This window comes from Conger conger, chromosome 11, assembly GCF_963514075.1.
Source record: "Conger conger chromosome 11, fConCon1.1, whole genome shotgun sequence".
NCBI lineage: Eukaryota > Metazoa > Chordata > Actinopteri > Anguilliformes > Congridae > Conger > Conger conger.
Window position 1 is genome coordinate 31,739,121 of NC_083770.1, and position 21,258 is coordinate 31,760,378.

A 21,258-nucleotide genomic window follows, 5' to 3' on the forward strand; every position below is an offset into this window, starting at 1 on the left:
GCCCATAACCTGGTAACTGGCATACCTTTAAACTTTATCTCGGTACAAATGTACCTTAAAGCTATGATTTTTTCTCTATATCAAACCATATTGCTGAGGTGGCCTTTAAAGGACGAACATAACTGAACTCAAACCCGTGATTCGCCTGAATCCATGTAGGTTACTCGTGCGTCTGTTGTTCACACTCCGGTACAGTAGAGGACGATACTGTGGGATTTGTTTTTTAATACTAAACAGAAAAAACAAACAAAGAAGAAGCTCCATCTTGCGTTACGTTACTGTTGTAGCAAGTCTGGAGACATAGCCATCAAGCTACAAATTGAAAATGCCGGTAAGTGTTTTGACATATTATGTTTTTATCTCGGATCACTATAACGTTATTTTTGTCGTACAGTGAATGTAACAGGCGCGGTCGATATTACTAGCAGATTTAGATATCAGTTGCTAAACTGCAGCCACTAGCTAAGGAAGTGGCTGGCTCAGGGCGATAGCTAACTTAGCTAACTAGCTAGTTGCTAACTAGTGGTTGCTTGTTTGTTGTTGTTTTTGACATACTTTGCAACTTTATCGTTGCGTTTGCTAGCATTATCTACATATTGTTTTTGGTAACCCATTATATTAGGAAGTAACATTACCTAGCTGCTACTATCCAGCTAATGATTAACTATCTATCTGATTGCCTTCTTGTTTATTTGCATCGTTTATGTAAAAAAAAAAACTATTTTACCTGTAAATTACTAAACATTTCTGTTTTGTTTAACGATAGGCTTATCATTCGAGTTTGATGGATTCTGACACCAAGCTGGTGGGGAACATGGCTTTGCTTCCCCTGAAAACCCAGTTTAAAGGTCCCGCTCCTAAAGAGAGTAAGTCTTTTTAAGTCTTGTGTGTGATATACTGTGGTGTTATCAGTGACCTACGATGTTGCCCTTAAACGTTCCCTTTTCTCATGGATTTGAACGACTTTGTAGGATTGTGTACTCTTTGGTCTTTGGGTGAAAAATGTAGTTCCACGCCCACTTAGCCAGCGTGGCTACAACAAAAGCTTACTTCCTTATTTGGGAATGTTCAAAGAGAGAATTCAACCTTAAAGTGACAGCTCATCACAAATCGATTTAAATATAATGTATTAAGCATTCAGAGATTTTATTTAATTTCTTTATATGGGTTCGCTCTCTACATAAACCTACACCCACAAATGTTTAGTACTGTTAGCATGTCGCTCAGCAATGTGGTATATTTGAAAGTTTAGCATCTTTGTTGATATTTGTTTGCGAATAGAATCATATCGTTTCAAATAGCTAATGAGAATACGGTTGTTGGTGTGTGACGTGAATTGAAAATGGTATTTTCAGCACAGTACTCTTCTACTGTAAAATAATCATTTGGTATTCTATACACATTTGACATGTGAAAACAACCATAATAGTGATAATGTACATATTTATGTTAACGGTTTCAGCCAAAGATTCTGACATCATTGACGAGGCCATCTACTACTTCAAAGCTAACGTATTCTTCAAAAACTATGAAATTAAGGTGAGGCTCCTGTCTGCCAGTCAGAAAGAGATGGCACTTAACGTGCAGTATTTATTTTCTAATATTTTTTTGTCAATTGTGTAACTTGCATAGAATACATTTGCCTCCTTTAGATTTCTGTACTGCACATGGATTTTATCACTAATCGCTGCCTATTGTTGCTGTCAAGCTTTTATTTATGGTCATTTTAATTAATTGTTTGGAAATCTCAGGAGATCAGCACTTTCTGAGTTACTCAAACCACCCTGTCTGCCACCGACAATCATTTCACGGTCAGAGTCACTTAGATCACAATTTTCCCCATTCTGATGGTTGATGTGAACATTAACTGAAGCTCCTGACCCGTATCTACATGATTGTATGTATTGCACTGCTGCCACACAATTGGCTGATTAGAGAATCACATGAATAAGTAGGTGTACAGGTATTCCTTATAAAGTGTTCAGTGAGTAGATATTTACAAATAAAAGAAATAAATAAAGGAGATACATAAGTATTCATTTCAACCCCCGTGGTCTGGAAGCTTTAAATGAACACAGGTTCAAACCTGTTTTTGGGTGGATTGTTGTTCAGTGAATTGTGAATTGAACAAAAAATACAAATTGAAGACCAGGGAGCTCTCAGCGAGTCAGGGATGAAGCAAACACATTTGGATATCCCAATAATATAGATTGTTTGCTCAATAATAAAGAAAGTAGAAGCTGGTTCTACTGGATGGCTAGTCAAAAAAGAACATTTTACATTTGTTAAATACTTTGTTGACATATAATTTCACCTTTTAAAAATGTAGATTTTCAGTCCTACATGAAAACCAGGAAACAAGAATAAAGATAGCCTTTTATCTTTGTAGAGGTGACTAACAGTGCTTTTTCTCCCCAGAACGAAGCAGACAGAACCCTGATTTACGTAACCCTGTACATTTCGGAATGCCTGAAGAAGTTGCAGAGGGTAAGAATGACATCTCATTTGTTTGCACACTAATTTAAGTGTTCATAGCTGCAAGGATTTTGTTCAACAAGTGTTCATCAGGGCTTTCTGTGCAAACCCTAGAATCATAGACCCATTACATTTGAGACTGTATTCAGCGTGGCACAATCAATTTCTCTGTATTGACCTTTTCATCTTGTTTTGACATTTGCAGTGTGGCTCCAGGGGCCAAGGAGAGAAAGAGATGTACACGTTGGGCATCACAAACTTCCCCATTCCAGGAGAGCCAGGTTTCCCACTAAATGCCATGTATGCCAAGCCCACCAACAAGCAGGAAGAGGGTAATGGAAAAGAGATTAATTTTCTCCTGGTAGAATCAGCTTTCCAGGTTACGGAGGATTGTTGTGATAGTGTATCAGATTAAGAGAAGTAGCTGCATCAACTACATATCGATCGGAGGTATGTGGATGTGAAATCTATGCTACCCTCCACAGAGACCATGAGAGGCTACCTTCAGCAGATTCGACAGGAGACTGGTCTGAGGCTGTGCGACCGGGTTTTTGACCCCCAGACGGATAAGCCCAGCAAGGTGAGGTTTTGTCTGCTTTCCAGGAGCATTTGTTAACCCTCTGTTAAGAACTTGATCTCAAATTTGGTCAGTCCCATCGTCCCAGGATCCCATATGTCTCCAGATTAGGTATAATTGAAAATCTGTGAAATACTCTGTGAAGCCGAAAGTATGTGTGAAGTACATCTGACTAAAACTTCTTGTGGTGTAAAAGTTGATGTGTTTCCTTCTAGTGGTGGATTTGCTTTGTGAAGAAACAATTTATGAACAAAAGCCTGTCTGCGCCAGGACAGTAGACAGCCACAGGACATTTCAGATGCAAGGTTGAACTTTGTCTGTTTGGATATCCTTTTGTGAATTATTTTAATATATATGTATATATATACTGTGCATCCTGGATGTAATTAAATGAACATACCTTGTTGGCCGATTCATGATTAAGCTGGTGCTTAATAAAACAAATAGTTTCCCCCACAGCTACAATTTACTGTATTATACAATTCCCCCATAACTTATTCCAGAAAATGAGGGGGAATACTTCCATATTATGGATAATCTTGTGCAAAAGAACATTTCGCAGTTGAGGATGACAATTTCACACTGGAAATCCAAAAATAAGTTTTTACACACTTTATTGGGGCTCAGATTTAATACACATTTCACAAAACAAGTGGTGATCAAAATACATTAGGGTAAAATAAAAAGGGGGGTGGGAGGGGGCTTAAACTTGAAATAAACCATTGAGATCAAGAAAAGGTGTGATTTTCTGTTTGTATTGCTTCATGATGTTTGATATGCTCCATTTATCTGGTATGAATACAGTGTGCACCGGTCAAAGGAGGATAGTTAATGATGGGGGGGTAGGAAGCACAAACTACACAATTCACATCGCTAATGCTAATGGAGCACTTGCAGTGACAGGAAATGTGGTGTCTGAAAAGCAACAGCATGACCATCTCATGTCATCAAATTCAAACTAATTGTATGGCCCTTCAACATAATCACCCAGGAACATGTTTTAATATCAACCCATCACCACACCCATGGATTCACTAAAGCTGAAACCAACAAATAATCCAGTAGAATTCACATGAGTAACAACTTTTCAGATTTCTTCCAACTTCCTTAGCAATGCTGCCTTATGGTATGACTAAAGGAATTAATTGTTCACACACGGCTTTGCAGAGTCGTGAAAGGGTGGTGGCTGGAATCTAAACCAATTTAGATGTGTTGAAATCTCAAAATGGTTGTTATTCCTCACTAAATAATACACAGGACTTAACTGAAGCTTAATGAGAAAGATATCAAGCATATATTGGCAGGAGATAAAAACAATGGTCACATGCACAGTCAAGTCAGTGTGCTTCCACCAAAAGGACAACTTCAGAGAAAAACATTTCAAATTCATAGACTGAATAGGGGGAAAAAACAAGCCAGAGTTGAGGTAAATCCAGGTGCCAGTATGGTACATATTTATATATACACACACACAAAAAATAATCACAGCTTTTTCATTTTTGGTTTGTTAAAAATGTCAATTAAAAACTGAAGAAAATTTGTCTCTTACTAAGGATCAGCTTATAGTGATAGCAGGAACACCAGAAAGAAGAAAATAGCTAAGGCAGCAGTGATCGACAGACAAGGTTGAACCCTTGCTGAGAGTAATGTAAATGTGTCCAATTTTGCAGCTCACCTCGCAAAGTGATGGGAGTGATGATGGAGGGTTAATAAAGGAAACTGGCTTTTCTGTTTTTTCCCCACCCCCTTAAGCACCACAAACAAAATACCCAAGAAATTGCATAAGAACCCTGGTATAAAGTAGAAACCATTCAGCAGCTGATAAAAAAGCAAGTTCATTTACAGTAGTGACATATTTTACATTATTATTATAATATTCTTCAAATAAATTAAATTAAATATACACTTTCCAGGTAGGAAATCAAAAATTACTTAGCTGGTACACTTTTCCAACATTCATTCACTCAAACACATGATCCTATCAGAAACAACCAAAATGGCTGGCTGGTTGTTTTTCCATGTCCCCTGACTAGCAAAAGCACGGCACAAAAAGCCTTTTTTTTGTTTTTTTTTGTTGAAGAATGAAAAGATTTTCCTCAAGAAGCCATTTCCATTAGCTGGAAGAAAAGAAACAGAATACTTTAAAACAAGTACCATGTTAATTATACTATTCAATTTAGAAAAAGGAAAAAGACCACTTAATCTTCACAGCAGGAATTATTTTATTGTGGTGAAGAAGTCATTTTTCCTGGTATGGCAATTTATGCTTCAATTTGAACAAAAGGAAGGTTTTTTTATGTAACTGACAGTTGATATACTCACCCTGGATCTTGTAACATTGACGAATGGTCTAGTCAAAGGCCATTTCTTGACTTTTTCGTACACAGCGAGCCACCTTCCTCTTGAACTCCCCGTTGGGATCCTCCCTCCACTCTTTCTGCAGAAAAGAGGTACAAATGAGTAATTAGTAACCAAGGGCTCCATAAGTTAAATATCCAATAAATCATAGTTATGAGGTTATGAACTTATTAATCAAATAATACTGCATGGCAGTATAGATAAGACAGACTTCTGATGGCCAGCAGTGTAAAAGTTGCTAAATTCCAAGCTGTATTTTTGAGTATTGCCACGATAAAGAATACCTAAAACCATGACTCAGCAGATGAGGAAAAGGTGACTAAAAACAATTACTGTTAAAAGGAGATGTACTACATACCACTCCACAATTAAACATGCATACATACATAAGAAGGAATACACCAGGAACATAACAATTAGACCTCCATTTAAAGTACACTTTCTGTAGTGTGGACCAAAATGGTTTAAGATGGCATCACTGGCAGTGAAATGAGAGAGAAACGTGGTGAGGTCATGCCCCTCACGCGTGGCGTGAGGATGGGGGGGCTCACCGCAGCATCCACGTTCGCGGGCGAGTCGCTGTTGGGGTCAGCCAGCATGGAGATTACACTGATCATGATGGTCTCCACCGTGTGGATGGGCAGCCATCGTTCCTCTGGTTTTTCATAGCCAAACTTGTCCTCTCCCGGCTCATGCAGAATAGAGATGCAAACATCGCCATTCTTTGCCACTATGGATGAGTTGCAGATCAGCAAAGTGTCTCACATCAACAGCTGAAGCAACTGCACCATAAGAAGCCATATTAGACAGCATGTGCCCCACAAGCCAAATTTTCATAAGGGCTATTCTGTGGGCCAGCGTTACCTTCAGGATGCAGGTTTGACAATTTCAATTTATGTTTCTTGAATGCATATTCACCGATGCACTTCAGAAACAGAAAGCCACAGCTGCAGCTCGTTAAACAAAAACAAGTTGTCAACTTACCATTGGGATGCCAGATTTCAGTGATAAACTTCATCTTTGGAGGCCTCAGTGGATAATCATATGGAAAGGTTAGGTAGGCCTTAAAAAATCCCCCTTCACTAGAAAGGAAGAAAAAAGTAACCAAAATAAATGATTCTTTCATTCTTTTACCATTGACAGTACAAGAAAAAATATATACATGTTCACGTTTTCTTTCTTTGAGATCAAAGGTGGTTCTAGGACATTAGAGATCACTCAAATTATCGTTGTGGCCTACTGGTAACTAGACATTTTGGAACAGTAACATTCAAGAACAACCCCTAACACTTACAACAGTGTGTCCTGTGGGCCTATGATGACAACCTCCCATTTGTAGATATCATCATCGTCTATGAGGCCAGCTGAAAAGCCCTCCACAGGGTTCTTGTTGAGCTCTGAAATCAAAACAGAATATCATTTTATTGAGAAAAAGAGAACAAGACAATCCACATTGGTAGTCTTAACAGGAAGAACAGACCTTAACGAAACTGGACAGAACATTTTGCAGTTCGGTAGGTGGGATAAATCATGCAATACTAAGCATCCAGCCTGGATGATTCCTAGCACATCTGAGCTGAGAGAGAAGAAGGGAAAAAAAAAAAAAAAAAAAACCTGAATCATAAAACGGTATGTCATGTTTCCTTATAGAATTGCTTATCCTACAGGAAATTGTTCATTCTTTTTGAGTGTACCATACCGTACTGGAAAGTTGTAGTGGTATTACAGTAAAATATGGTCTAATTTGCACTTGTTTTTAATGTATTTTCCCCTCAATTAATTAAGAGAAGGGAAAAGCAGAAATAGGATGACCGTTACAGATGGCGTCATAGCCAGGACCAGAAACCTCTGCCAATTCATGCGTGGTTTGAAAGATTAGTCTCCTCTTATTTATGTTTTCTCCCTGTTCTAGCTTCACATAAACAACGTGTTTAGAAAAATATAACTTCAATTGCAAAATCACAACAGAAATTAAACAGAATAAATGAAGAAATTCTGATATAGATGAAGCAGTTAATTAGCTTAAATAATTCCAGCACATAATATTGACTGGGTCATTGGGACCTGGCTGGTCAATACAATAAAGTGGTTAGAAGTGAATTGGACATGCCAGAGAGATAACAGCACGCAAAGGGGAAGTGGGATGCCAATATGTATTGGAGAAGAAAATCTAATTAAAAAGCCAATCATTAGCAACCTTGATGAAGGAGAATTACTGGCAGTTGAACTTGAACTTAAAAACATTTTTCCAGTATTAATATTATATACAGTGCCCTCCATAATGTTCGGGATGAAAACCCGAGATTTGGAATCACACAATTACCACGTGGTTAAAGTGCACACTCATCTTTTTTTTATTTTTTTTTATTAAATGTTATACATTTTGGTTTCACTATGTAGAAATTAGTGGTGTTTATACATAGTCCCCCCACTTCAGGGCACCATAACAGGACATGGCTTCACAGGTGTTTGTAATTGCTCAGGTGTGTTTAATTGGCTCCTTAATGCAGGTATAAGAGAGCTCTCAGCAACTAGTCTTTTGATCACCTTTGGAAACTATTATTGCTGTTTATCAACATGAAAGTCAAAGTCATTATAAGACTGAGAAACAAGAATAAAATGGTTAGACATCAGCCAAACCTTAGGCTTAACAAAACCAAGAGTTTGGAACAAAATTAAGAAGAAAGAGCACTGGTCAATTCTTGAGTAGCCCTGAAATGGGGGGACTATCTATATATATATATATATATATATATATATATATATATATATATATATATATATATATATAAACACTGCTGTAATTTCCACATGGTGAAACCAAAATGTATAAAAATGCCCTTTACTAAAATCTGACAATGTACCCTTAAACCACATGTGATTTAAAAAATGTTTTTTTATTAAAAATCTACATAGGCAAATAAATAAATGGGTCTTTGTCCAAAAAATGGAGGGCACTGTACTGTGTGTGTAATCTGTTTATACTAAATTCATCTGATGTTGGCAGTCCATTCAATTGTCAGCTTTATGTAAAGCTTTCATTTCAAATACACAAGACCTTAGCAGGGGTTGAAAATTTATATAATTTATTAAACCAAATATATGCATTGTGGTAAACTAAACAATGAAGTCTTGAAGACAGGAGAAAACAATGTTCAGTTAGTGTTTCACTATAGTGACGCTTTCACATGGATGCTTGATGCTTCTTTTAATTCTTATTGAGATGAGTGGAAGTGTGACTGCCCACTATGAAAGAGAACTGGAACCTGATGCACCAAGTCATAAAAGTGCAAAACCTGGGATGAAGAAAGTACAACATTTCCCCAAGCAGGAGTGTACTTCTAAAGTCTGATTCTCTCTGAATCTAGGCGACCTGTACTCTCATAGGCCAATTGCACTTGAATTGGTGAGTGGAATGGGAAATGTGTCAACTATTCATAGGGGAAGTTTTTATTTATTTATAATGATTTTAATTTGTCCCTTACATGTAACAAAGCGTGTTTTGTTCATTTTATTAGCAGTACCACAATGGCGTAGTTTCTAAGATCAGGTGTCCACTCTTTCAGCAATTAGGACCCAGCTGATTTCACCTACCAGAATATAAATGAATCAATTCAAGATATTACCCCTTTCTGAAAAAGCATACAACATTACAGAGAAAGAAGACATTAATCGGACTGATTACATGTTCTCATATATGAATAGAGCAAACTATCCCTCGGAAGGCATCAAATGTCTAAGAACAATTCGCTTCTCACAATTCAAAGGTTGCAATAAGAGTTGAAATGAAAACCAGCATGCAGTGTCACCGGGACCAAGTCTGGGAGCCAGGCAAGATAGCGCTACGTACATAGACCAGGTCACCTACCTCAAACTAGCTAACATTATAGCTAATTATTCCTTTGTTCGTCAGCTAGCAGCGAAGCAATATTCCGGACATATCCACCTTTACAATATATGTTAGTGGGATAACGTTACTTGAACAACACGTTAGTCAACCAAAGTTAGCTAGCTAGCACGCCACCGTCCATTATCTTGGTCATGGGAAGTAGCAAGCTGGCCAGGAACCAACGTTTGCTAGCCAGTCAGCTGTATTGTGATAGCTCAGCCCTGCCGTAGGCATTGACAGCTTAAGCATACATTTGGCTAGCTAGCGTCACAGCACAATCCAATCATTTGCTGTCTAGCTTATTAGCTGGCTAACACTCGTTATCCAAATATGGGAATAACTAGCTAGCTAAGTTACTCCCATGGGTAGCCGAGAGAGCAAAGGATGGCTTACTGACTAGTTTACTTGTCCCAAGTATTGCACAAATATAGAGCACAATAAAGTAGTTCGAGCACAGCACTGAAGAAGCAGGTTGCCATCGTTAGCTGGCGTGTTTAACACTCATGTAAACAAACAGCCGCGGCTGTTGCGCGGTTAGCTAGCTACATTTAGCCAATATCATTTAAGCCTTAGATATCTTACCTGCTAGCTGTTTTCGAAGAAGCAGCGCTGATTGTTCAGTCATTGTACGTGAGCTTCAATAGAAAACAGAAGTAGCTAGCTATCACTGAAAGAATACTGATAAACAAATAAAAGGGAATGAGAAGGAACACACCGAATGTCTTTCTTTGCTTCCCTGGCTGCCTCTGTGTCTGACACATTTAGGGCTCCTGGAGTGATTTAAGCTCATTCACAGCGCATGTGCAAGGGCACAGGGTAGCCCTGCCAAGTCTCCTGAATAAAAATTGAACAATGATAAAGAAATGACACTGAATCCATCGGATTTTAGATACAGCATATTTTAATTCCTTTTAAATGCTCTCTAAATGTATACAAATATTTTGTTGAACTGTTTTTTATTATTGTTTTCGCCTAGGCTTGGGTGGCTAGCCAGCTAACTTTTATAAGACGCAAACAATCCCAGTTAAGGACCGACTTCAAGACCCCGAAGCGCCATATTTGATACAAATTGTATCTTTTCTTCTGGCATAAGCTTTGCTACATTGCAAGATTACGATCGAAGACTATCCCTTGTTGATTCAAATACGTAAAATAACAAAAAGTATAAGATGAATGTCATAGACCATGTTCGGGATATGGCGGCTGCAGGACTTCATTCGAACGTGCGGATAATAAGCAGCCTGTTACTGACAATGAGCAATAACAACCCGTACGTAACTTGTTCAACATACTTCAATTATTAGTTAGCTAGCCTGAAATCTTATTTCTGTTATATAATATTCGCTACAGTATCAGGCAGCTAAGATGTCCAATGGACTTAATCAGCTAACGTTAGTGTTACACACTCATTGAAGCTAAATTCGCTAACCACCAGGTCAACGGCTGTAGCTACAGCTAGCTTGCATACGATAGCAACTTTTTGATTTGTCTATTTAGATAATAGTTTACTTCGCTCTGTCGAAACTATTGTGAACTAAGCAGTTATTGTGGATCGTACGTCTTATTCAGGCGCCCGTCCAATAAACGCCTTTTCTTGCAGAGAACTGTTCTCCCCGTCTCAGAAGTACCAGCTACTGGTGTACCATGCAGATGCACTGTTTCACGACAAAGAGTACAGAAACGCAGGGTGCAAGTATAGGATGGCTTTGCAGCAGAAGAAGATCCTGAGTAAAACCTCCAAAGTACGTCCTTCTACGGGAGGGACGGCATCCTCGCTGCAGTCACAGGTATGTAGGCCTAAAATCCTCACTTGGCATTGTTGCCAACCCACTTCGAACTGCTCATATTTCGATTATCTAGATACATCGTAACGGGACTGTATGTTGTACATGCAAAATCTTAGTCTATATTATGTTAGTTTCCTGGACTTCCTTAATGGACAATCTGTTGACAGGCGACTCTAATACAGTATCCAGTTTATATACCAGAATACAAATATACCTTTTCTTTAAAAAGATAATAATAAAAAGAAAATCACATAAATGAATGTAGAAATGTATACGAGTCAATAACTTTATAACTAATGAAGCAATACCCAGCTCATTATAAAATTGTATTTCTCTATACTCATTTTCACAACAATATTGTTACATATAATTTTATTTTGATTTAGTTGCATCTTTTATTTAAAAATGGCTTTTTCAAAAGACTAACCTTATGCAATAATAATGAATAATAATAATAAAATGTTTGATATTTTTAATTTCTGAAAGATTTCAGTTGCAGTAAACCGAATGTGAAGTATGTATAGAACTGTAGATTGACATGTGAGTTTTTATGTTAATGGACACTCATTAATAAATATAAATGAAAGCAGAGCATTCCAACCCTGTGGTATACCTCTTGAGCTCAACAAGTTTTTATTGTTGTGTTTGAATTGCAGCACATTTTGTTCCAAGCAAGGATTGCTTCAGAATTTAGAAATGACTTTGTCAAGGTCAAAGGCTTTTGATAAATTGTGAGATTGCACCTGCCTTGGTCAGAAAAGGAGATTGTAATGTATTATTTTCAGATTTTCAGTGATTATTCAGTGATTTTTGCTGACAAACAAGGGACAGAAATTGGTTAACAGTACTTTTAGGTCTAAAATTTTCAACTTTATTAGTCAGTCACACTTGGTATCACCTGTGGTCATTGAAGAGTTGAACACATCTGCTTGGGTACATCAGTGGGATGAAAGAAATGTGTATATTTAATGCTAGGCAGGTATTTTGGCAACTACAACATGTGCAATTTATGTGCTTGCTGTTCGGGCTTTGAATGAAACAGCTGACATTTTTACCTTATTCCAGAGCCTTCCATCTGAGATTGAAGTGAAGTACAAGATTGCAGAATGCTATACCATCCTGAAGCTGGACAGGGACGCCATCGCTGTGCTGGATGGGATCCCCTCCCGCCAGAGAACACCCAAGGTCTGCATGGCTGATCTGTCTAAGCATGTCATTGCTCTTTATGGCGTTCCTAACCCACCAATTATTGCACACATTGTTTACATACAGTGCAGTTATTGTATTGAGCTGTTGGAACGGAGGTGTACTGTGAAATGCAGGCATGCTTTTTTCATCATGTTTTTCCTGTAGATCAACATGATGCTGGCTAACCTGTACAGAAAGGCTGGCCAAGAGCGATCTGCAGTGACAAGCTACAAAGAAGTACTAAGGCAGTGCCCTCTGGCACTTGATGCCATAATTGGTATGGCACTCTAATTTCAGTTGATGGGGCTTACACTAATATTCTGCATCTCTCTCCTCAATGCAATGGACGGTCTCCTCAGTATTGGACAGTTGTTGTTTGTGTTTGTTGCAGGTCTTCTCTCTCTGTCTGTGAAAGGAGCTGAAGTGGCATCTATGACCATGGATGTGATTCAGAGCATTCCCAACCTGGAGTGGCTCTCTGTGTGGATAAAGGCCTATGCTTTTATTCACGCTGGGGACAACTTGCGAGCCATCAACACCATCTGGTGAGCAAACCAGCTCTCATTGCCATTTAGGTTTGCTTTTCAGGTGCGAGTTTGGCGTTTTTAGACTTACACTCTTCTCAATTAAGGGTATCTTAAACCAGAATATTTTTTGGCATTCTTTAGGAGATAAATCAAACCGATAAATTATGCGAATGGCCTACTGTGTGGTCAGGTTTGATTAGACACGCCATGAATACACTGCCTGTCTCAACATTGTTTTTACATAACTCTAAATTACCTGGGAGCACGGTAGTGTGTGCGCGTCTCTATTCCCTCTGAGTTGGCACCTCGCTATTTTTTGGTTGTGTGTCCTTTTTCCCTGTCAGTCAGGTTTGATTAAACCCCATGAACAGCCCCTCACCTGTGAATTGCTGACTGTGGTACTTTTAAATGGAATTAGTTGTTTACTGGGGTAGTTCCTATTTATATTGGTGGACATGACTTGCAATACTCATCAAGGAGGTTCTGTCAGTATTTTGAGTTCTGTTCAATTCATTCATTCCAACCACAGACACAAAGTCTTCAGACATCATTTTACATGTTTTTTAGTATTTTTATCTCACTCGACACATTGGAAATGTATTACCAGGCAACAGCTCTTCACATTCTCCATCCACCACTTCAGTTGCTCCTGATGGCCCTGTTACTGAAATTAGTTATTGTCTTGACTGTTGTGGTTTATCAAGACCAAATATATCTAGTCCTGAAACTCACAGCATGCACACATAATATATAGTAATAATATAATGGCATAATTCAATGCTGATGCTGTTTTGGATGCTGTCCTCATTATGGGCATTCTTGGGTATTTGGGCACAGTATCTGGTTAGATGAATTTATCATTTAAAACGCATTGAGGTGGTGTGAAAACCAAAATATAAATAGGCTTTTTTCTATAGGAACAAAAACTGCTTAAATTTGGCTTTTAGGTTAGAAGTTGTTCAAGCAACATTTATGTCTATAGTAAATCCTCAAATTGTGTCCAGGATTCTGTTTGAAGCCGGGCCTTGGATAATAGCCGGGGGCGTGGTCGTTTCGGACAAATAAAGGCCGGCCCCCAAATACAAGGGGTAATGAAATAAATAATAAAATGAAATAAAATGGCTCTTCTTAATATTTTATATTGTTGATTGGTTTAATACTGTTGCCAATGAAAAGTCGTTCTCCAACACGTTGCTCTCAAGCTACCAGTCGCTTGCCGCCCCCTTCTGAGTAGCTTGCCAAAAGCTGAAGCAGTATACATTTAAACACAATTGTTGCTGCGAGGCATTCCAGCCTACCAATTTAATAAAAAGTAAATCAGGCAAAATTAAAAATTAACTCAATTTAGGCTACTTGGCTACATCAGTCACATCAGGCTCACAGTCAGTGAGTCACTCCATGCTGCACAAGCAGCCTCCCTCTCCTCTGTCCTCATTCTTCTAGATCTCTGCTGCCTTCGACACTGTGGATCACTCCATCCTCCTGTCTGCCCTGTTGGCAACGGGCATCTGTGGCAGAGCCCTGGACTGGATTGAGTCCTACCTCTCTGGTCGCTCCTTCCAGGTTGCCTGGGCTGGTTCGGTATCAACACCACGGCCCCTCTCCACAGGAGTTCCCCAGGGCTCAGTCCTAGGCCCGCTTCTTTTTTCTCTTTACACTCGCTCCCTTGGCCCTGTGATCACTGCACATGGGCTATCCTACCACTGCTACGCGGACGATACCCAACTCTTTGTCTCGTTCCCGCCGTCTGATACGCAGGTTTCAGCCCGTATCTGCTTGCCTGAGGGACATCCAGAGCTGGATGGGCAACCACCATCTAAAGCTCAACCCAGGCAAGACTGAAATGATATTCATCCCTGCTAAAACCTCTCCCCATCTGGATCTCTCCATTTCCCTCGGGGATACCACACTCATGCCGTCACCCAGTGCAAGGAACCTCGGCGTGGTGATGGACAGCAGACTGTCCCTCTCCGAGAACATTGTGGCGGTGACCCGGTCATGCAGGTTCTTCCTATACAACATACGGAGAATCCGCCCCTTTCTCACCCCCTACTCGACCCAGCTCCTGGTCCAAGCGATGGTTCTGTCCCGCCTGGACTACTGCAATTCCCTCTTGGCTGGCCTCCCAGCGTCTGCCATCAGACCCCTCCAACTCATCCAGAATGCAGCAGCTCGTCTGGTCTTCAACCTTCCCAAATACTCACGTCACCCCCCTGCTTACTTCCCTCCACTGGCTGCCTGTCATGGCTCGCATCAAATTCAAAACATTGGTGCTAGCCTTCCAAGCAGTTAAAGGGTCTTCCCCAACTTATCTACAAAAAATCATCAGACCCTACACCCCTGCCAGACCTCTTCGTTCAGCTTCCACAGGCCGCTTGGCACCTCCCCCTCTCTGAACCTCCACATCACGCTCACGACTACTGTCTGTTCTGGCTCCACGGTGGTGGAACGAACTCCCCGTTGAGGTCAGAACTGTAGAATCTCTCCCCACCTTCAAGCGCAAGCTGAAGACACACCTCTTCAAGCAGCACCTCTCCCCATCCCTCCCTGTGAACCTTAATTGTTGTCTCTGTGACTTGCTTTATGTATCGGTATTTTTAGTTGGCTAGGTAAGCAGTGTTTGGATAGTTAACTTTGGTCACTTTTGCTCTGTTTGTTTGTTTCTTTGTTCTCAAAAAAAAAAAAAAAAAAAAAAAGGGCCCTTGTCCTTATCTTTGTTGTACAGGTAGCAGTTGAAATTGTACTTCCCTCTAGGGTCTTTCAGCGAACTTATCCCTGGTTATGGGTATGCACTTTGTTGTACGTCGCTCTGGATAAGAGCGTCTGCCAAATGCCAATAATGTAATGTAAAAATGTAACAATAAGGTTTCCATGTATTTACAGCACAGCGCACGTTCAATGAATGAATGAAAGCGGCTGCCTTGACTTGCAATAAACAGACGGGTGGAAATCCTGACACTCTTTCAACTACATAAAACTTAACAGTGAACCATCAAATACCCCCCAGATTTCAGTTCCCATCAGTCCCAACATTTAGCAATTGAATCAAATAGTCCAAAAGTAAATTAAATCCCAAACCAAAGCGAAAATCTTTTGATAGCCTACCGGTATGCTGCTCCAAACGAAACGCATGTCTCACAATAAAACGCACTTTAGGAAAAAAAGATCCTTAACTTGCTGTTATCTACGCTAATTTGTTATTGTTCATGAAGGCGTGTCTGGCAAGTTGGTATTTTATGAAGACCCATCTGTTTTGGCTTTCATTAATGGTTTAGCTACTCAAGTTGCGTTTCTGAACGGTTACAGGAAGTGTTGAACAGTGTTGGCCCACTTTAAGTGTAGCCTTTTACTTTATTTCTAAGAATAAAATTCTACAACAGAAGCCTAATAAGAAATAAAGGCCTGCCTCGAATACAAGCCTGCCCCAAATAAAGGCCTGTGCTTTGTGCAGCCTAAGTAAATAAAAGACCCCGGGCCCCAATTCCAGGCTTTACGGTATACTAGATTGCTGAATTGATGATAGGATCAATATGCAGGCACCTGCCACAACCCTCAAATCACTTGATGCAGTGTATCATAGTGTACTCTGATTCATTACGTGTGATTTTAGAACATGGTATTGTATATTATATGGAAAGTAGGCCTGACCTCACGTAACGCTAGAGCTATTGGGCTTTGGGGCACTGCCTTACCACAGTTAAATGATTGTTTTTATTTTATTATTATTATTTTTTTTAAATAGTTCTTGAGTTCTTGCAACAGAATCGGAATAAAATGTTGTAAATTGAGAAATTATCAACAATTTATATATTGCTTGATCAGGGCTTTTCATAATTTCCCCAGGGTGAAAGGCAAGCTGGGTATTGTTGTGCTTCTCACTTATTCTCCTGCATTTCCTGTGCAGCACACTGGAGAAGAAGTCTCTGCTTCGTGATAATGTGGATCTACTGGTGAGCCTGGCAGACCTCTACTTCAGGGCGGGGGACACCAAGAACTCCATCCTGAAATTTGAGCAGGCCCAGATGCTGGATCCCTATCTGATCAAAGGTGAACTTTCCCCTGGATGTAGAACTAACGGAGAAAAGACTAAAATACACTTTATTATAGATTAACTTAGTTATGAGCTCATAAAACAGTCTGTTTTGAGCTCATAAAAAATGTCTGGAAAATTTTAGGTAAATGTTGTGCTGGCTGAGTGGATTCTGGCTGGCTGCCTGAATATTTTTAGCCCTTTTGCTGTTGTGTAGTAAGGCAGTGAAGTTAGTGGGCACATTGTATATGTGGTACAGTGATGACTTGGTTAATGGTTGTGCGCCTCATCAGGCATGGACGTTTATGGCTACCTGATGGCTCGTGAGGGGCACCTGGAGGACGTGGAGGTCCTGGGAGGGCGACTGTTCAACATCTCTGACCAGCACGCAGAACCCTGGGTCATCTCCGGGTGAGCGCGCTTCAGCAATGTTTGTGTAGTTTCAAACCTTGTATGGTAAACTTAATGAAAGAAGGAAAGCGAACAACGTTTTATGCGTCTGTGTTCTCTCTCTCTCCCTTCAGCTGCCACAGTTTCTACAGCAAGCGCTACTCTCGCGCCCTCTACCTCGGTGCCAAGGCCATCCAGCTGAACAGTAACAGTGTTCAGGCCCTCCTCCTGAAGGGGGCGGCGCTGCGCAACATGGGCCGCGTGCAGGAGGCCATCATACACTTCCGGGAGGCCATGCGTCTCGCTCCCTGCCGCCTCGACTGTTACGAGGGTAAGGATCAGATCAAGTGTCAAGAAAATGGGCATATTTGGGATCAGGCGGACTGGGCATATTTGGCCATAGTGTTGCCCAGGGAGGGATTGTCCATATCAGATGTGTTTTGATTGATTCTGCGTACACCATCTGCAAATGGATTAAAGCAGTGTATTTATCCTACACCATGACTGTACAACGCTAGCTGTGTGACAAGAAGCTCTGGCTGCCCAGAAGCACTTTGGAGTGTGAAAGTGTAAAAATGTCTTCCCAAGAAAGTTGGTAAAAATGAGTAAAAATGATTTATTTAATAATAATAAATAATAAATTTATTATAATTTATATTTATTTAATAATAATAATTTGCCAGTGGAAAGTATGCCTCCTTGTGCACATCATGGAACAGAAGTATTGAGCGTAGCGACCACTGGAGCAAGGCTTACGTTGGCTTGGTTTCATGCCTCCTTTCTCCCACAAGGGCTGATCGACTGCTACCTGGCCTCCAATGGGATCCGGGAGGCAATGGGGATGGCCAACAACATTTACAAGACGCTCGGTGCGAATGCCCAGACCCTGACCATCCTGGCCACCGTGTGCCTGGAGGACCCCATGACCCAGGAGAAGGCCAAGACCCTGCTGGACAAAGCGCTGGCGCAGAGGCCCGACTACATCAAGGCTGTGGTGAAGAAGGCAGAGCTGCTGAGTGAGTGGGCACTGCGCTTTCTGCCATGCACTGGGGGAAATTGGGAAATTGGGAAATTAGCACAGGCCTATATTGATCCTCTGAACCAGTTGGGGTGGGTGGTTTGCTTGCAAGATGACCGTGTAAAGTCATATAATATTTAGACTAGGAGGAGCTGGCATCACAGGAAATGCATCGGTTCATTAGTGGGGTCAGATGTGTCCTAAACCAGCATTTCTGTTCCCTGGTCCAGTAGCTTGGATCCACTGGTACTATATACATTGAAGCTGCTGTTCCTTGTAGGGTGATGGATATAGGTTCTAACAGACAGGTATAAGTGACATATTCTCTGTGATCAACAAGCACGCAGATGAGTTTTACCAAAAGAGTCAATTAGGCTTAAGTACAGACTGCAACAGAAATGCATTCATTGGTTAGAATACTGTATGTATTGCTGCAGGGAACAGCTATTATTAACTGAAGTAATTGTGCCCAATGTCAGACTCTGAAGAGGATTGGCACCAAGAAACGTGTAATTATTTTGTGGTTCAAGTTTAGGTCATGACCCACTGTAACCTTAAAATACATCTGAATATCTGCGGTTATAGAATATAGTATATTTTACCTGTGTTTTGGTGGTTTTTATGTGTAAAACGCGCAGAATCCTGTGTTAACATTACCCACTCTGGTCACCGCAGGTCAAGTTTTCTCATTTGAGAGGCAGGGTCTTCTGTAATGGCTAGAAAACGTTGTATTTGTGTAGAGCAATTGAACTTGTATAATTGTGTTTTTCTATTCTAGGCAGGGAGCAGAAGTATGACGAGGGAATTGCTTTGCTGCGACATGCCCTGGTCGATCAGAGTGACTGTGTGCTGCACAGGATGCTGGGAGATTTCCTGGTGGCTGTCAACGACTATCAAGAGGCAATGGACCAATATAGCATAGCACTCAGGTAACAAGCTGTGGCAATTCTCAGTATTTGTCATGTTAAATGATGGGTCCCTTTTCTTAAACGGGCTAAGCTTGTTCGATTTGATACATTTGTTTAATCATTAAAAATGTGTGGGAAATCTCTGTAATGTGCAAAGTAGTAAATGTTACATTTATCTTCCCTGTTTACAAGGTGCATAGGAGTTCCATTTATTGGACTGTGTTCTGAGGGCAGAATTAGATGTGATTGGTTCAATTAGGCATCCAATCAAAAAAACGGAGGTGTGGAGTCGGATGTCTCAAGAAAGGGAAAAGTGGGTCGTGGACCAAACCTAATACAGCCTGATGAGAGCTCAGGCTTGCACTTCCTACTGCAAATGACCCCACCACCTCCCTTTCTTGATTGGGCACCTGATGGAACCAATCACATTTAATGCTGACCTCAGAACAGTCTAAAAAATAACTCCTACGCGTGTTTACAAGTTTATGCTTCCCTCTAGTGTTTACTTGTGGCAAGTACATCCAAGACACCAAAATTATTGGGAGTTCCATTAGCTCAGTGGTACCTCTCCTGGGTTACTCTTAGCCAGATCGAGATGTTTCATGTGTTCCATCTCAAGCACACTTGATTCAACTAATCAAGCGCCTAGTTATTTGCATCTGGTGTGCTTGAGGTGAAATGCATTGCATAACTGGACCTGGCAAAGGGTACCCAGAGAGGGGTTTGGAAACCACTGCATTGAGGATTCTGAGAATTAGTTTGAAAGCATTTAAGCAATTTATAAATAGCTTTTGTCTGAAAATGTGGTGAGATTTGGGGGGCTGATCTTTGCACAGCCTGACCTGGTACTCTCTCTCTCTCTCTCTCTCTCTCTCTCTCTCTCTCTCTCTCTCTCTCTCTCTCTCTCTCTCTCTCTCTCTCTCTCTCTCTCTCTCTCTCTCTCTCTCTCTCTCTCTCTCTCTCTCTCTCTCTCTCTCTCTCTCTCTCTCTCTCTCTCTCTGATTTCAGCCTGGACCCCAACGACCAGAAGTCCCTGGAGGGCATGCAGAAGATGGAGAAGGAGGAGAGCCCGACGGAGGCCACGGTGGAGGAGGACGGCGACGACATGGAGGGCAGTGGGGAGGATGGGGACCTGGAGGGCAGTGACAGCGAGGCGGCCCAGTGGGCTGATCAGGAGCAGTGGTTCGGCATGCAGTAACCCCGCCCCGGCTCCCCACACACCCCGGGGCCCGCGGGGAACGGTGAAGCACCATCTTCTAGCTCGCCCAGTCAGGCCACCTGGATTTTAATGTCTGTCCTTGCTGTGCTCACCGAACCTCCAGAATTGGGTCTTGTGGGTGGGACCTTTGCCCCAGGGAGAAGACACCCTCCTCAGGTGAGAGGGTGTGGCTGAGTGTGGCTCTGCCCCTCTTAGCCTATGGGGTGCAGGGGAGGCTCCACTCGGTTCTGTGGATGTGGAAGGGGCTGGGCTGACTGCATGACACCTGCTATGTGACAACTGTATGTACCTGTGTATATATCCAAACTGGGAGGAGAGCTCAGTGTAACACGCTGGTCTTGCTGGTCTATTTTCCCCCATTGTGGGCATTCTGTTCCTTTTTTCTGTATGACTGTTGCCATATTCCTGTTTAAGCTTTGCCTTATGACCTTGTAGATGTTCTTATTGTTTTTCTGACATTACTTTGTCCTGCATTTCCCCTCTAATCATGTAATGGTTTAATTTTAGTCATTCTTGGGGTAATATAACTTGTGGGGGGAGGAGGGGGTTTCTAATACAGATGTTTATAAGTAGTGTGCTGTGTATATATACATATATAACATGATCTTGTGTAGTATAGATATAAAAAATAAATACAATCATGGTGGTGGGTCTTGTTCTGTTTGCAGTGGACAATGGGCTTTTTCAGCCCATGTGGCAATGGTCATGAATGAATTTCAGTGACCATGTGGTGTTGAGTTTTTTCAATTTTCTGCGAGAAAATAGTGAAATTTACAAGGTGTGGAATCTTGATACGCGCCAGAAGGCGTTCAGGACTAACTTGATTCTCGGTGTTGACCATGTGAATGCCATGACATTGAGAGAACAGGGCGTGTGAGGGGATGTTGTGTAT

At 41.0% G+C, this 21,258-nt stretch overlaps 3 protein-coding genes across 3 annotated transcripts; 2 read left to right on the forward strand and 1 right to left on the reverse strand.

Moving 5' to 3' along the window:
- The first annotated feature begins 175 nt into the window (after positions 1–175).
- On the forward strand, positions 176–3,510 carry LOC133140786 (actin-related protein 2/3 complex subunit 3-B-like). Its single transcript, XM_061260987.1, has 7 exons — positions 176–331; positions 767–866; positions 1,463–1,539; positions 2,419–2,487; positions 2,681–2,807; positions 2,961–3,055; positions 3,268–3,510. The coding sequence occupies exons 1-7, from the start codon at positions 326–328 to the stop codon at positions 3,328–3,330; spliced, it is 537 nt and encodes a 178-aa protein (XP_061116971.1). The 5' UTR covers positions 176–325; the 3' UTR covers positions 3,331–3,510.
- A 139-nt stretch (positions 3,511–3,649) lies between these two features.
- On the reverse strand, positions 3,650–10,064 carry ube2g1b (ubiquitin-conjugating enzyme E2G 1b (UBC7 homolog, yeast)). The gene is made up of 6 exons (XM_061260988.1): positions 9,882–10,064; positions 6,705–6,807; positions 6,395–6,492; positions 5,962–6,140; positions 5,375–5,489; positions 3,650–5,169 (listed from the first exon to the last, which is right to left on the reverse strand). The coding sequence occupies exons 1-5, from the start codon at positions 9,922–9,924 to the stop codon at positions 5,403–5,405; spliced, it is 510 nt and encodes a 169-aa protein (XP_061116972.1). The 5' UTR covers positions 9,925–10,064; the 3' UTR covers positions 3,650–5,169; positions 5,375–5,402.
- A 269-nt stretch (positions 10,065–10,333) lies between these two features.
- Positions 10,334–21,012, forward strand: anapc7 (anaphase promoting complex subunit 7). Its single transcript, XM_061261426.1, has 11 exons — positions 10,334–10,569; positions 10,900–11,086; positions 12,152–12,271; positions 12,440–12,551; positions 12,666–12,819; positions 16,706–16,848; positions 17,125–17,242; positions 17,356–17,552; positions 18,013–18,237; positions 19,018–19,168; positions 20,156–21,012. Exons 1-11 carry the CDS (start codon positions 10,469–10,471, stop codon positions 20,343–20,345), a joined length of 1,698 nt encoding a protein of 565 aa, XP_061117410.1. The 5' UTR covers positions 10,334–10,468; the 3' UTR covers positions 20,346–21,012.
- Positions 21,013–21,258: the final 246 nt, after the last annotated feature.